The 14268-nt window shown below is 41.9% G+C and overlaps 1 protein-coding gene across 4 annotated transcripts in view; it reads right to left on the reverse strand.

Annotated features, from left to right (window-relative positions):
- Window positions 1–12488, reverse strand: part of LOC125437867 (SPHK1 interactor, AKAP domain containing) — a 94213-nt gene extending 81725 nt beyond the window's left edge. For 3 of the 4 annotated variants that reach the window (XM_048505897.1, XM_048505896.1, XM_048505895.1), the window contains exon 1: window positions 12267–12427. In XM_048505897.1, the coding sequence (XP_048361854.1) occupies window positions 12267–12301 (35 nt within the window). In that variant the 5' untranslated portion in view covers window positions 12302–12427. Of the gene's footprint in view, window positions 1–12266 lie in introns of all 4 variants that reach the window. The other variant, XM_048505894.1, reaches the window with a different exon arrangement.
- Window positions 12489–14268: the final 1780 nt, after the last annotated feature.

The raw sequence follows: 14268 nt of genomic DNA on the forward strand, positions 1-14268 counted from the left end.
AATGAAACACCTGAGAATTCTAACGTAAGAAGCACCCAATGTGTGCAGTCTCTGGCAAGCCACATGGTATTATTGAATGAGGTTGTGTTAGCACTCAGATTTCATTCAAATATAAAACTTGTAGAAATGCTGATCTACCGTTTTAAAACTGCTAAGCAGAATGAGCAGAATGAAGAAGTATATGCCAATAGGTTACTAGTTCTACCCCCCAACCAAACAACAAGTATTCAGAAAAACCAGCTCCCCTATTTCTGTTTCACTTTCATGCTTTAGATATAGAATATTGGTAACTGCCCATTATGCATACAAAATGTTTGTAAATTACAGAGCATGGATTAATGGCTAAAAGAATGCCCTGGATGTCTAATGGAACTTCAAGGCTGAACCAACTGTTAATCAGATCCCCACATCAGCCTACAGAATTCCGCCTACTGTGTACCACAAGCACCTCCAGATGACTAACACAAGCTGCACAGTACATATGACTACAGGCAATATGTTTTACTCCAGGATGGTGGTGGTAGTTCGTAGCCAATCTGATGGGGACAGGAAATTACACTGACACCCAAACATGGTGCACAGATCATGAGCAAAACCTATCAAACAAACCTTCCAAGAAAAACATTTGGCCTAGTAAGGAGGAATACAACTCTCTGCCAACCAATTCTATGTCTCACTGTTCGCTAGTTTTAACTATCATTAATTATTCTGAGTCATAACCCATTGGACCAAAATCTACAAATTAAACTATATTTATTATTGGTAACAACTCTGACTACACATATTTCAGGCATCACAATTTCAGAAGCAATCTTTGAAAAACTGACATCAAATAAACAAATTGGAATGGTTTACAACTGCATTTGCAATTTGCTAGTACCCCTTGAAAGAAGCCCAGTGGCCTACGTACCAATATATTCTTACACTAGTTGAAGTTGTATAACTCACCAGTTGCATTCCTTGAACAATATGCATCAGCCTTAATCTTCTAATGCGAAACTCTTCTTTAGGAGACTATGGCAGATTAAATTGGTGCATCACACTAACAACATGCATGTATCAACAGGGTCGATACATGCCAGCTACCCTCAGCAGCACTTTGAGGGCAGGGACTCACATATCAGCATCCCACAAGAGCACTGATATCACTTTTATTAAAAAATGAAAGCGACATCATTGCATGCTTTAGGATTTACAAAATCTTTGTGTTAAAATCTTAACTTTTTCTACAAATCCTAAGATCACTTCCAGCTTTCATTAGAAGGAGTGCCGCATGCCACGTACAGCCCATCATTTGCCATCATTTTCTTGTGCCTGCTGTTCAGGTGCTAGAGGGCAATGTCGAGGTTTGTTGGGAGGTCCCAAGGAGACCCAGTAAGCTTAGTATCAAATAATTCCTTGTACACTAAAACATAATGGAAAGAACATAGAGCTAGATTCAAATATAACACAGTACAGGAATTGTCTCTGTAGAATGACCAAGGGATTTTAAAAGGCATTGCTCTTACATTCATTTTTAAAGAAATTACAATTGCTGATGGTTGTGGGTTTTCTGGGCTGTGTGGCCATGGTCTATCTTGTTCCTAACATTTCGCCTGCAAATGTGGTTGGCATCTTCAGAGGTGTATCCCAGAGAGAAGTCTGTTACACACTGCATCCAGTAAGAAAGGAATGTTTAGTGGGGTATATATAGCCCATGTCCCAGGGTGGGAAACCAATCAGTAAGTATTTGGGTGGAACTGACTATGCAAAGGTGTGGTTAACATTGTATTGTGGGTGGGGCTTTCAGTCCAATTAAATTTGCATTCCCTGCAGCAGCAACAGTATTCACATTTGAATTCCCTGCAGCAGCAGTATTAGTGAATGCAAATCCTGTGTCTGGGTGTAGTCCATTGTCCATGAACCTAACATGCCCTTGGCCTTTGATTCTGGTGTTTTAAAGTACTGGTAGCCAAGTTTTGTTAATTCTCAGAGTCTCTTCCTTCTTGTTGAAGTTGTCTGGGTGTTTGTGGATTTCAATCTGCTGTAGCAGAACATGTCCTAAACAAAACTGGATATAACATTTTATTTGAAAACACTGAAATTCTGGACAACTCGGACGGTTACTATGTCAGGCTACACAGGAAGGCCATTGAAATCCACAAACACCCAGACAACTTCAAAAAGAAGGAAGAGACTCTGAGAATTACCAAAACTTGGCTACCAGTACTTAAAAACACCAGAATCAAAGGCCAAGGGCATGCTAGGTTATGGACTGCACCCAGACACAGGATCTGCATTCACTAATACTGTTGCTGCTGCAGGGAATGCAAATGTGAATACTAATGTAAATCGACTGAAAACCCCACCCGCAATACAATGCAGTTAACCACACCTTTGCATAGCAAGTGCCACCCAAACACTTACTGATTGGTTCCTCACTCTGGGACATGGACAATATATACCCCACTAAACATTCCTTTCTTGCTGGACACAGTGTGTAACAGACTTCTCTCTGGGATACACCTCTGAAGATGCCAGCCACAGATGCAGGTGAAACGTTGGGAACAAAATCTACCAGACCCCAGCCACACAGCTCGGAAAACCTACAACAACCAGTTGAATCTGGCTGTGAAAGCCTTCAACAAAACTGCTGACATCACTTACTGAAACCAGAGGTCATTAAAATGCAACTACAAGACAAAAGGGTATTGAACATCTGCCTCTAATTTGCACTTAGAAGATATACGTGCTCCTAGGCAAATGAGATATTATTTCTATCACCACCTACAATTCTGGCCTTAAACTATAAAGTCAAATTTCAAACATATAACTTGCTATCAATTTGATTTCATAGGCTATTACCCCAGAAAAATAGCCTCTCATAACTATTGCCTGACAGTTCTACTATATTAAAATGATATTATTTACCTAGAGACAAGACAATAATATTTCGGTCCTTCCTTCCTCCATTATAACCTGCATGACACATACCTCTTTACCATCTCCTTTGCAAGGGGTACTTTTTTCCAACCTGGAATACCTCCTCTCAGATCCAAGATGTTAGAGCAGACTCATGGGTGAGAGGAAAGTACTCCATACATTATGTTTCTCCTTTAATCATCACTGAACACTGGCACTGAAAACAGGTACAGGTTACAAGCTCAGGAACCTTGGTGCAAGTTAAGCCCTGGCTAATGGAGTCATTCAGTGGGCAAGAAATCTCTTCTGATTATCACCTATTCATTTCCACTGGTTGTGATTCTCATATCGTGCGTTCATATCTTTGATAATAGCGCACTGAATTTTAAAAACACACAGAAAAACTACATATTGCCAGAATTGGCAGGTACAGTTGAATTGATTCATGTAGTTTATTTACTGAAAAGAAGCCTGTGTGAGAGGCAGGCAGAGCAAACATCCCAGGGCAAGTTCAGCAAATAGCCAGCTCAAGGGAGGATTCAAGTGGCAGAAAATGGTGGGCACCAGCAAACATGAAAGTGAGAGCTTTACTAGGTGGGACAAATAAGTCGTCTCCTGAGCTCCGCACAACAAGCAGGAGATGACTGTAAGTTGACTTCAGAAAGAAGGACACTATTTTAGCGATTTAAAAAAACCAGGGTTGAGCTGAAATAAAATGTCCAGAGGACATTTTGGGAACAAAGCTGTGCAGAGTTCCTCCCCAGAACACTGTTCTTCATGTTCTCAAGATGTTTTATTTGTGTTGCGCAGAAAGGGCCATTGTCTTTCTATTTTAGTAAGGGTAACAGGAGGAAACTAACTTGTGTATTTAACAAACCTTCCCAATTTGTGATCCAGCAAGCTAAGCTGTCTACCAACCAATCTGCAGATACATGATAGTTCAATTATTTTTGTCACCCAGGCAATCAATTAAGAGTGAGTTTATTGAGCTATAAACGTCATTGAGCCTGGGAATAATAAATTTTACAGACCTGCCATACACTGATTGTTAAGTAATCATATATAATTTCTCCAGGGTACAAGTAAAATGTAGTAAACTTGTTTTGTGTAATTATAGTATATTTTCAGGCAAGCAGTAAGGGCAGGTTTATGGAACCTTTGGTGGCGCAATATATACCTGTGATTTGAAAAAATACACTCATTTTCTCTATGAGACATCTCAAATGTGGCTAATTTGTTGTCATGAAACTGAGTCCCTCTAAGCAGTTTCCTTGTTCTTTCAAACATTGGTTCAGGATTCAGTCCTACAATGAAAGTTTACGAATGGAAAATAACTGTGCCGCTTGTGATTCAGCAAAGCCATGACCTTTTGCAACAGAGATAAGAACCCAGCTGCTGGGAGGAAGACTCTGTCCTGACTCCCTACATCTCCAAAATCAAGAACAGAGGAGCCACATTCCAATTAATTAGCGGATTATTTTATCGCCTTCTCAACCATGCAAAATGGGTGCATTTAGCTTACAGATAAACCCTACCATTTTATCTCACTCTGACCCACTGGGTTATCCAGCTAGTAACAGGGTTATCATGTGATTATCTTAGATCACCAGCCACAGATCTGATTGGTCAATAGTCTCAGTCAATTCAGACCCCCTGGTCATAAAGTTTAAGATTTTCAGCATAATTTTGTGCATTCTTGGTGCTTCACCATGGCTCTATGATTCACAATTTTGACCTTGTAATTTCTGGCTGCTCAGACATGTTGTCTCAAGTGCTGGTACTTAGAAAAAGTGGCCTTTTGAATCCTGGAGGACTTCAGCTGGAATGTTAACATCTGTATTTTGAATCAATGCTATTTACTGCATAGTTAGTCCTTCGTGGTTTAGCATTTGCTGTTTTAAATCTTCACTGCCTGTTCTTATTGGAATATTTTTGCACAGTTTTAATAAACTACTTTAATCATATTTTGTAGTGTTTTGTCTTCAAAAGGCTTCAATCTAATTTCATTAACTAGGCTCACATGACTACATCTACCAAGTTAATTGACTTGTGAAACTCACACTGCAAGTGGTTTACCTTGCAGGGGTGACTTTCTTGACTTTAATCCCAAGAAAATTGGAAGCTTGCTCCTTGGCTTCTGTCTCTTTGGACTGTAAAAGAGGGTGGTGGCAGCTACTAAGAAGTACCGTATAAACTCGTGTATAAGCCAACTCATGTATAAGCTGAGGCACCTAATTTTACTACCAAAACCTGGGGAACCGTATTGACTCCCGTATAAGCCTAAGGTGGGAAGCAGGGAGGCAGAGGGAGCTCCTTATTTGGGCAATGACATCAGGGGGAGTCACTGCCCAAATAAGGAGCTCCCTCTGCCTCCCAGGGTTTGAGGAAGCCCAGCCAGCCAGGGTTCCCCTTCAGCCTCCGAGGAGGGCAGAAACAAGCGGCTTGTGCAGCCCCAGGGAGGCCGTCCGGGCCACGCCCCCAGCCTCGGCAGAGGCCTGAAGTGCCGGCTGGTAAGCAGGACTCCTGTATAAGCCAAGGGGGCATTTTTCAACCTTAAAACAGGGCTGAAAAACTTGGCTTATACGGTATGAGGAGTCATATCCTAGGATTTTTTAATTTTGTGTTTTGTGAACCCATTCAAAAAAATCTTGGAAAAAAGGTGTTTCAACAACTTGTTTGCACTGTTACATTCCATGATAACATCTGGGTTGCCATCCATGCATAAAGGTGGTCTGGTTATGCATGGAAACAGGCAGGAAAAATGTATCTTAAGTGTTTGAATGATATGCAGAGCCAATAGAGGAAAACAAAGCAATACCCCTTGAAATAAAAAACTAACTGCATGTCTTTTGCATTTGTTTGATGTTTAAGAAAATATGTCCATGAGCAAAATTCCACAAAAGGGTGAATCACACCCAACAATCCCCACACACTAATTTTACAAGCAGGTAGCATATTTATTTTAATTTATTTTATTTATTTCTGAGGCTTTTATACCGCCCCATCCCCGAAGGGCTCTGGGTGGTGCACAACAAACAAAAGCAACAGTACAGAATAGTTAAAACATTAAAAGCAGCAGTAATTAATAATTATCAGGAAAATGAAATAAGAGTGGGTCCAACATCCTAATTTCAAAATTCCCTCCCCCCCAGAGGGAGGCATGGGGGCCTCGGTAGATGACCAGTGACCCAGATGTCAGGGTCAAAAGAGGACCAAACAAGGAGCCAAACAGGGGGGGGGGCACCACATCAGCGGCCGGTACCTCCAAAGGCCCGGAGGAACAGCTCCGTCTTACAGGTCCTGCAGAACTCACCAAGGTCCCGCAGGGCCCGGACAGCCGGAGGGAGAGCGTTCCACCAGGCCGGGGCCAGAGCATACAGAACTATTGTCACATAACATCTTAATCTTAAAATTATGTTATCTGGCTTCCAAGTGGAACCCAGAACATTGTGTCAACCAGCTAGATGCAGTGGATTAAACTGGCTTAATAAAATGACTTTAAAACCCAAACTAGAAAAATAATCCTTAGCACCAATATAGCACTTGAGAACACTCAAAACATTTCACACGTTATTTCCGTAATTGTTACAACAGCATTGTGAAGTACATCACTGTTAATATTGCCATGCTTCAGAGGAGGCTGCTGTGGAAGGTCTGCGTTTTCTGCTCTCATCCTCACTCCCCCAACCCCGCAGAAATCACGACAAATTTCAATCTGAGAGCCATACTAGGTGTTACATTTTTGAGAGTTGAGTCTGAGTTTCCCAGATTTGACTTTCTTTCTCTGTAACCGGCGCAGAGAAGCTGAGAGGTCATGCTATTTAAAAGCTTGACTGAGCTAAGAACTATGGTGGGAGCAGGGGAAGGAGTGGCCTTTGCCTTCCTTCTATGCCTTTTCTCTATCAGAAATGACACTGGGATTAATTTTTGGCTGCTCCTCATCCTACTTACAAGCAGGAAGCACAAGGGACAAACACCAACAAACTGACACAAAAACAGCAAAGAAGACACGAAAGAACCTATACTGGCTAAAGAGGCCAGTAAGAACCTGCTCTCCCTGATGAGGCAGGAAAAATACTGGAGCCTAAGATGGATGCCCAGCCTTCCACAAGAAGTAACAAGATTTAGTTCCTGCCTCCCTGAGGAAGGGGTGGGAAACCCATCCAGGATACCCGGAGTCGCCTCCAGGAGAAGGCAAGAGCCCCTTCTCCCTTTATGTCACATGTGTCACCTCAAGTGGGTTCTCCTTTATTTTTAAACAGATATCCCCCTGCAGCTGCTGTGTGGCTGTAGGGAGAGAGAACTGAGTTCAAGGACTAAAAAAAACATTGGTCACATTTGAACTGGACCCCCAGAGTTCATACCTTTAGATAATACACAATATCAGTTCTTACACATTAACATCCATCTTGCCTGTCTGGCCCTGCTCCATAAAAATCTTGTGGCTCAACAAAGCACAAAGATTTGACTCTGGTTGGCCCAGCACTCTTTGTATTCAGTATATCCCCTTCACAACTTATCATTGTCATATATGCAAATAGTATCTATCATGCACATTTATCACTGTGCATGGTCCCTATCCCTGAGAATCCTTCCATGGAATCCTTCCATAGGGATCTTGCAACCCTTTTCTCTTTTGACTTAATCCACACAGGCAAATGATACTTGATGTGGAGATGCATGTGGCCTTGTGAAAATAATTATCTTGCATTCTCATCTTCAGCTCCCTGACTGTAGAAGAGGGACTGTCCACTTAGAAAGAAAAACATCCAGAACAAAGTAGCTGAAAACTATGATACTTCTCTACACAAGGGACCTTAAAGGGGTGAAAGCCGATTTATAGAGGATAGATGCATCAATGGCTACTAACCACAGTGACCCAAAGGAACCACAATATTTAGATCCAGCAAACCTCTGAAAACCAGTGTTAGGAGACAACATCAAAAGAAGACTTCTATACCATTTGTTGGCCCTCCAGGACAGTAGGCTAGCCACTGTGTGAGACTTCATGCTGAACTACATGGTCCACTAGTCTAATACAGCTGAGTTCCATCTTTCCTTTCCTCTCCAGTGCCCCATGTCAACGAACAATTTGATACGTTGCTTGCTTGTGGGCATTGTGCTTTTCTCATTGTAAACATACATCTAAATCAGGTAGTCTCATAAATTATCTACATTACAAATTAGCAAGTTTTAAACTAGAGGATTAACTTCAATTACAGGAATGACACCAGAAGGGAAAAGGTTCCCATTTAACATCCATTGGTCCTCAAGCAAATGATCAATGGCTTGATTTACCTCCTCTAGCCTAACAACAGGCTGCACGTTTTTTGCCTATGATTAATCAGTTTCATAACAAATTGCTCTCATAGTTCATGTTGTGAAAAAAAGAACTAAAACACTACATCATTATGTTTGATTTATGAGATGCTGTGCAAAGGTCCATTTACCAGAGCTTGCAAGCCCATGATTTACAGTGCAATCCAAGACAGAATTATTCCAGCTTTAACTGGCTGAAATCAAGGGACTTAGCCAGGAGTAAACTTTGCATAGAATTTCACTGTACATGGCACTTTAGCCATCCTTGCTGATAGAAGATTGTTGTTTTTACCAGGATGGCCAGCTACAGAATTATTGATTACCTTCACACATTCTAGTTAAATATTACTGACAAGCAGCTGGCATGAACAAGTGAGTATTGTGAGTCCATCATATCTGAACTGGCCCAGAGCTTGAAGGTACAATTGCAGGTAGAACTGACCTTCTAGTGATGGACACTAGTCAACATCCTGCATTCTCTTTGGGTTATGAACCAGATTATGCACCACAGGCCGCACATTTATTGGCTGCCACAGCAAATCTTAGAATCTGACCCTAACTCACTTAAACCCAAATACTGCATTGAACTGTGAATTCATTATACCACCAATACCTTTTTATAGCTACTCAGAATCATCATTCAAAAAGGTATTAAGTCTTTATGGCTATCTGTTGCAATATCATTTGTAACACTTTTGTTTTTATGGCTTACATTGCAATTACATTGTCGACAGGACAGCAGGAAAAAATCAATAGACTCCTGAGCAGAGTTATTCCAGTCTAAGCCCACTGGTTTTTTTTACACAGGACTGCCTTGTAAAGAGCAGTGTTTTTCCCCATGGTAGCAAGTGCAGAGAATGATAAAACTCAGATGTGGCTGAATTCAATATTCAGTTTACAGGTAAAACTACATTATAAAGTTTACAGGTAAAACTACATTATAAAGAAGCCATGTTTAAGCAAAATTCCAGAAACCTGATAAAAAAATGCCGCTTGTCATGAGTGATTTTGAAGGAATTAGTCCACACTGATATTAAACATATTTATGGACATTAGAGAGATCTAACTCCATGTATTAAGTTTTGGCACCTATTACCTTGAATTCAAAAAGGGTAGCTTGCTAAATGTGAGTGAAGTCCTTCACAGTTTGAGCAGAAGTAGTCAGATGCTCACGTTATGTTTGTAATGCATATACAGTACAAGTGGTACACATTCTAGACGAGCCATAATGCGTGATGGAAACAAATTATTTGAAATATGCGTACACTGACAGAACAGACATGTATATGCATCAATGAGCTGATAACTGCTCAGGGCCTCATGGCACATGTAATGTGTGAAGGAACCTTGACAGTCTCAAAGAGGGAGAAAAGTTATCTATTCTGTTGATGTGTCCTATCATCAAGATCAGCAATTTATGGTGACATTTTCTTTCAAATATATAAAAGCGAAGCTTGCTTAGTATCTCCCTAGGCACTTCTCATTGCTTTCCCACTGTTTATTATTATTAATGTTGGTTGCAAAGCTTATTATAATCCTCTAAATTATTTCTAAATAAAAATCGTGTAGATGATGAGTGAACAAAGATCGAAATTTCTTCATTTATATCCTACCTTGGTCCCCAATGGGAACTCAAAGTAGCTCTCAAAGCAGTTCTCCTCTCTTCTATTTTATCCTCACAACAACCCTGTGACATCGGTTAGGTTGTGTGTATGTGTGTGTGATTGGCCCATGGTCATCCAGGAAGCTTCCATGCCAAAGTGGGGATTTGCAAATGAGTCTCTCAGTTCCTAGCCCAATGCTCTAACCACTATGAAAAACTGACACTCTAAAATTGTGCCTTTTAAAAAATCAAAACTGAAAGCTACACCACACTGACAAGCAAAGAGCGGAAGCCTACCACAACTACATTTCATGCTTCCATTATCAGCTTTGCACACACAGAGCACATCAGTTTGAATGTATATGCTGTTTTGACATGAGGCATGTTTTGTGGAGTGCAGACAGTTATGGTCTTCTGTATTTGCCATCTGTTCATTGAGTTACGATATATCTAAATGAGACAGATGTTGACCATTAAGAAGGAACAAAGGGTCTTGAAACGTGTTTATTTTTAACTGCTCCTCTAAGGCATCACTTAACCTTGTATAATAATTTTCATGTTTGATGAGATGTATTAGCAGAAAGGGAAAGAAACAAAACTATTATGTTAGAATGCTACGAAGCCATCATTCCTTGCAGTGTTCACAACGCATGTATTTAGGTCAGATGGAGATGGATGTAGGCCACTCCAAAAATATGAATTCCCACCGCATTGAACAAAAATACATGACAGACACATTCTGAAACAGGTTAATGTTTCAGAATTCCTCCTCTGTGCTCCTGCAAATGATTTATATAAAATATTTCAGGAGAAAAAATAAAGGTAAAGGTAGTCCCCTGAGCAAGCACCAACTCATTACTGACCCATGGGGTGATGTCACATCACAAGGTTTACTAGGCAGACTATTGTTTATGGGGTGGTTTGCCATTGCCTTTCACAGTCATCTACACTTTACGCTCAGCAAGCTGGGTACTCTTTTTACCAACCTCACAAGGATGGAAGGCTGAGTCAACCTTGAGCTGGCTACCTGAAATGGACTTCTGTCCAGATCGATCTAATGTTGACTCAAATAGCTCACTTGAACCTGCTCCATTTTTCACAAGCCGTAAGAAACTATGAAATGCCTTAAATCTCTATGAACATCTTGCTGCAGTGCCCTTCACACTTAATGGAATATGTGTGGTACCAGAACTCAATGCAACCAAGTCATAAGCAAGTAAGATGAGATGTTTTTTAAACAGAAATCACTCCTCATTCTTTATATGCAAAATAAAAAATGCCATGAAGAATCAGAGTGGTATGTTAGAAATTCTAGTTAGAGAAATGTCAGCTGTACATATTTAATATTGTACTTCAAAGACATGGGGAATCTGATGACATGTCCTTCGTCTTCTCACCTGTTTCATTTTACATCAGGGTTACAGAAATGTACATCAATATTAGGCAAGCATTCCCACCATCCAGGAAAAAGGTAACCCCCATTAATTGAAACAATTTGCTAGAAGATCGGACAACGTTGCTGAGCACAAATTTAATGGATTAGCCAATTTTCAGACATTATTCATTTCCAGTAGTGCTCACCCTCCTTAATAGATTGTGACACATCCCCCTCCCCACAAAGCACTACATGTAACAACGATGGGATTGCTTTGCTCAATAGCTCCGCTTAACCTGCTGCCCCTTCTCCATTTCCACGTGCCTTACGGTCAATAACTGCATTTTTTCCCCAAGATCCTCTCAAAAGCAGCTTTCTCCTCTATTTCTCTCATCCTCATCTTTATCTAGGCGGCAGGATAAACTAACAGGTTTATGCAGAGAGATTTCCCTGGCATCATCCGGTAGGGTATTTCAGTAAATAAATAAATAATGGCAACGATCATTCTTAGGAAGCAGAACATGAAAAAAATCCGCTTCTCAGTGCTGGCAAGACGAAAGATCGAGGTCGGTATTGGGTAGCTTTTTACCTAAGAAGATGGCCGATCCTTTAAACACCCCTATTTCTTCTTTAAACCTCATTCCCACCCATGCTTCCAATGCACTCCTTCCTCTCCTTCCTTCCTGCGCTGTGTCCCGTAAACACCCGGAGACCTTACCGTCCCCCTTGGCAGCGGGTCTCCCCCACCGGCCTCCAAACACCTTCCGGGCAAAGTATCCTTGAATAAAGTCTGAAGCACTTGAACACTTCAGCCGGGAATGGGAATGGGAATGGGAGGGGGCACAACCCCAACCCGCCTCAGCCTGTGCTGATGGACAGCAGGCGACGAGCCTCCTCCGGGGAGCAGAGCTCAGCTGCTCGCCACCGAGAACTGGGCAGCGGCAGCATCTCGAACTCCCCGCGCCGCGGCTCCCCCTCGTCGGGTGCTGCCGGCCAGACGCCCCAAGCGAGGAGCCTGGCAAACCTGGAGGAAAGGATCGGAGGAGAGGATCGCGCCCAAGTTCTTACCTCGGAGGAACCCGCAGCAGCGAATTCGCAGCCATGGCGGGAGCTGGAGGGCTGCAGCGACGGAGAGGAGGAGAGGCAAGTGGGCGCTCCACTAGTTTTGGCGCACTCCTGGCTGCCCGGCTTTGGCACACCTCTTCTTCCTTCCAGTCCTGCCCTCTGTCGCCCAGCCGGCTTGTCGTCCTCCTTTTCAGACCCGCCCGCCCCCATATGGGAGGAGAAGGAATCTGGCTGGGCCACGTGGGAGTCACCGACTTCTGACACCAGGACCCGACCACCGACCACCACCCCACGAGGCAGGGGACAATGGGTGGCACACGAACCCTTGGATCCTCATCGCAGAATACTCCAGGGGTTCTTCTTGGTCACACGTGCCCTTCAGTCCCAAAGATTTCGTCTCCTCGTTGAAAAGGAGCAGGTTTTTGAAATCCCCCTAATCACAAAGTTGTATTTGGGAACCTTTGAAGCTCAATCCTAAACAACTTTGCTGACAAAGTTGAAAGGGAATGGCTTTCAGGTGAGTCCAAGCCTGGGCAAATATCTTGGAAAAGTCCCAGCGGAACTCAGTGGGACATAAGGGACCAAACCTGAGCAGGTATCCTTGGAAGCAAATCTCGACAACGTGGCTGAGTGTTCTTGGGATTGCAGCCTTGTTGTGATTAAATGAGTTGGTTATTGTTGCTGTTAGGTTTTTTAATAATAGAGATTCCCTATTGCACTTTCTCAACAAATCAGTGAAAAGAAAAAATTCTATTAACTGAAGGATTTTTAAAAAGTCCAAAAGCTTTCCCTACAGTGAGGCTGAAAAGTAAATTTTTGGTTCTTTCCTTGGCCCTGGTAGATTAATGGAAGGATATTTCAGTGATAAGGGCATATTATTTGTAATATGTTCCCTACAATTCTGCAAATAATAAAGGTGTGCTCTGTTGACTGTTAGAAAGGGAAGAGCGGCTGCTCAGTAATACTGAAAAAAAGTGCATTGAGCCTTCCCAGACTGTGATTTCTTGAAGCTAGTGGGATCTGTAGTGGGATCAAGACAAAATTGCAAGTGAAGATTTAAAGATTTATAGAATCATGTGTGCATGTGCGTACACCCATTTAAAGGTTTGAAAATTGGATGCTTTGTAGACAACGGCAAATATTTTGAGACTTGTACATTTCAAATATTCATGGTAAAGCTGGATTCTCACAATATTAACATTTTACCAATTCCTTGTGCAGCTCCTTGTCTAGATCCTAGCAAACATATTAAACATTGAACTATGGGTAGGATTTTAGTAATGCAGCAATTTAATATGACAGACAGACTGAAGGGACTCGGTTGGAACTGGTGCAGCATTGTAGTAATATATCTAGGGGCTCCTCACAGCTTGGATTAGTATTAATATATACTGGACTAGCCAACCTCCAGGTGGAGTCTGGAGATCTCCTGGAGTTACAACTGATCTCCAGTGTACAGAGATTAGTTCCTCAGGAGAAAATGACTGCTTTGGAGAATGAGCATCATGTTATACCCCAGAGACTTCCTGCCCTCTCCAAACCCCACCTTCCTCAGCCTTTCCAAGAATTTCCCAACCTAAAGTTGGTAATCCTTACATAAATCTTCTACATTCAAGGGTGCTTTACACTTTGTATGGCAACTGGAGAGCCCGATGCTTTGGAAACCAGTGTTACTACTAGTTAGATTGATGGACTACCCCTCCAGCTCAAATGCCCACTCAGCCACATGACATTCACAGGGTGATTTTGGGCCAGGCACTCTGTTGCAGCCTGATGGAGTTGGTGTTAGAATAAAATGGAGAAGGAAATCATCCATGCAACATTGAGCTCTTGGAGGAGAAAGGTGGGATAAAGATGTCATACATGTTACCCAGATGTTTCCAGTAATAACTATGAGAAGATGAGATGGGAACAGGCACTTGCAGAGTTTCAATTGTATCAGCTCTGGCCCAGTTAGTGTTTCAGAATGTTTGTTTTTACATGACAGTTTATGTGTTTTTTATTA

Source organism: Sphaerodactylus townsendi, linkage group LG08 (genome assembly GCF_021028975.2).
Source record: "Sphaerodactylus townsendi isolate TG3544 linkage group LG08, MPM_Stown_v2.3, whole genome shotgun sequence".
NCBI lineage: Eukaryota > Metazoa > Chordata > Lepidosauria > Squamata > Sphaerodactylidae > Sphaerodactylus > Sphaerodactylus townsendi.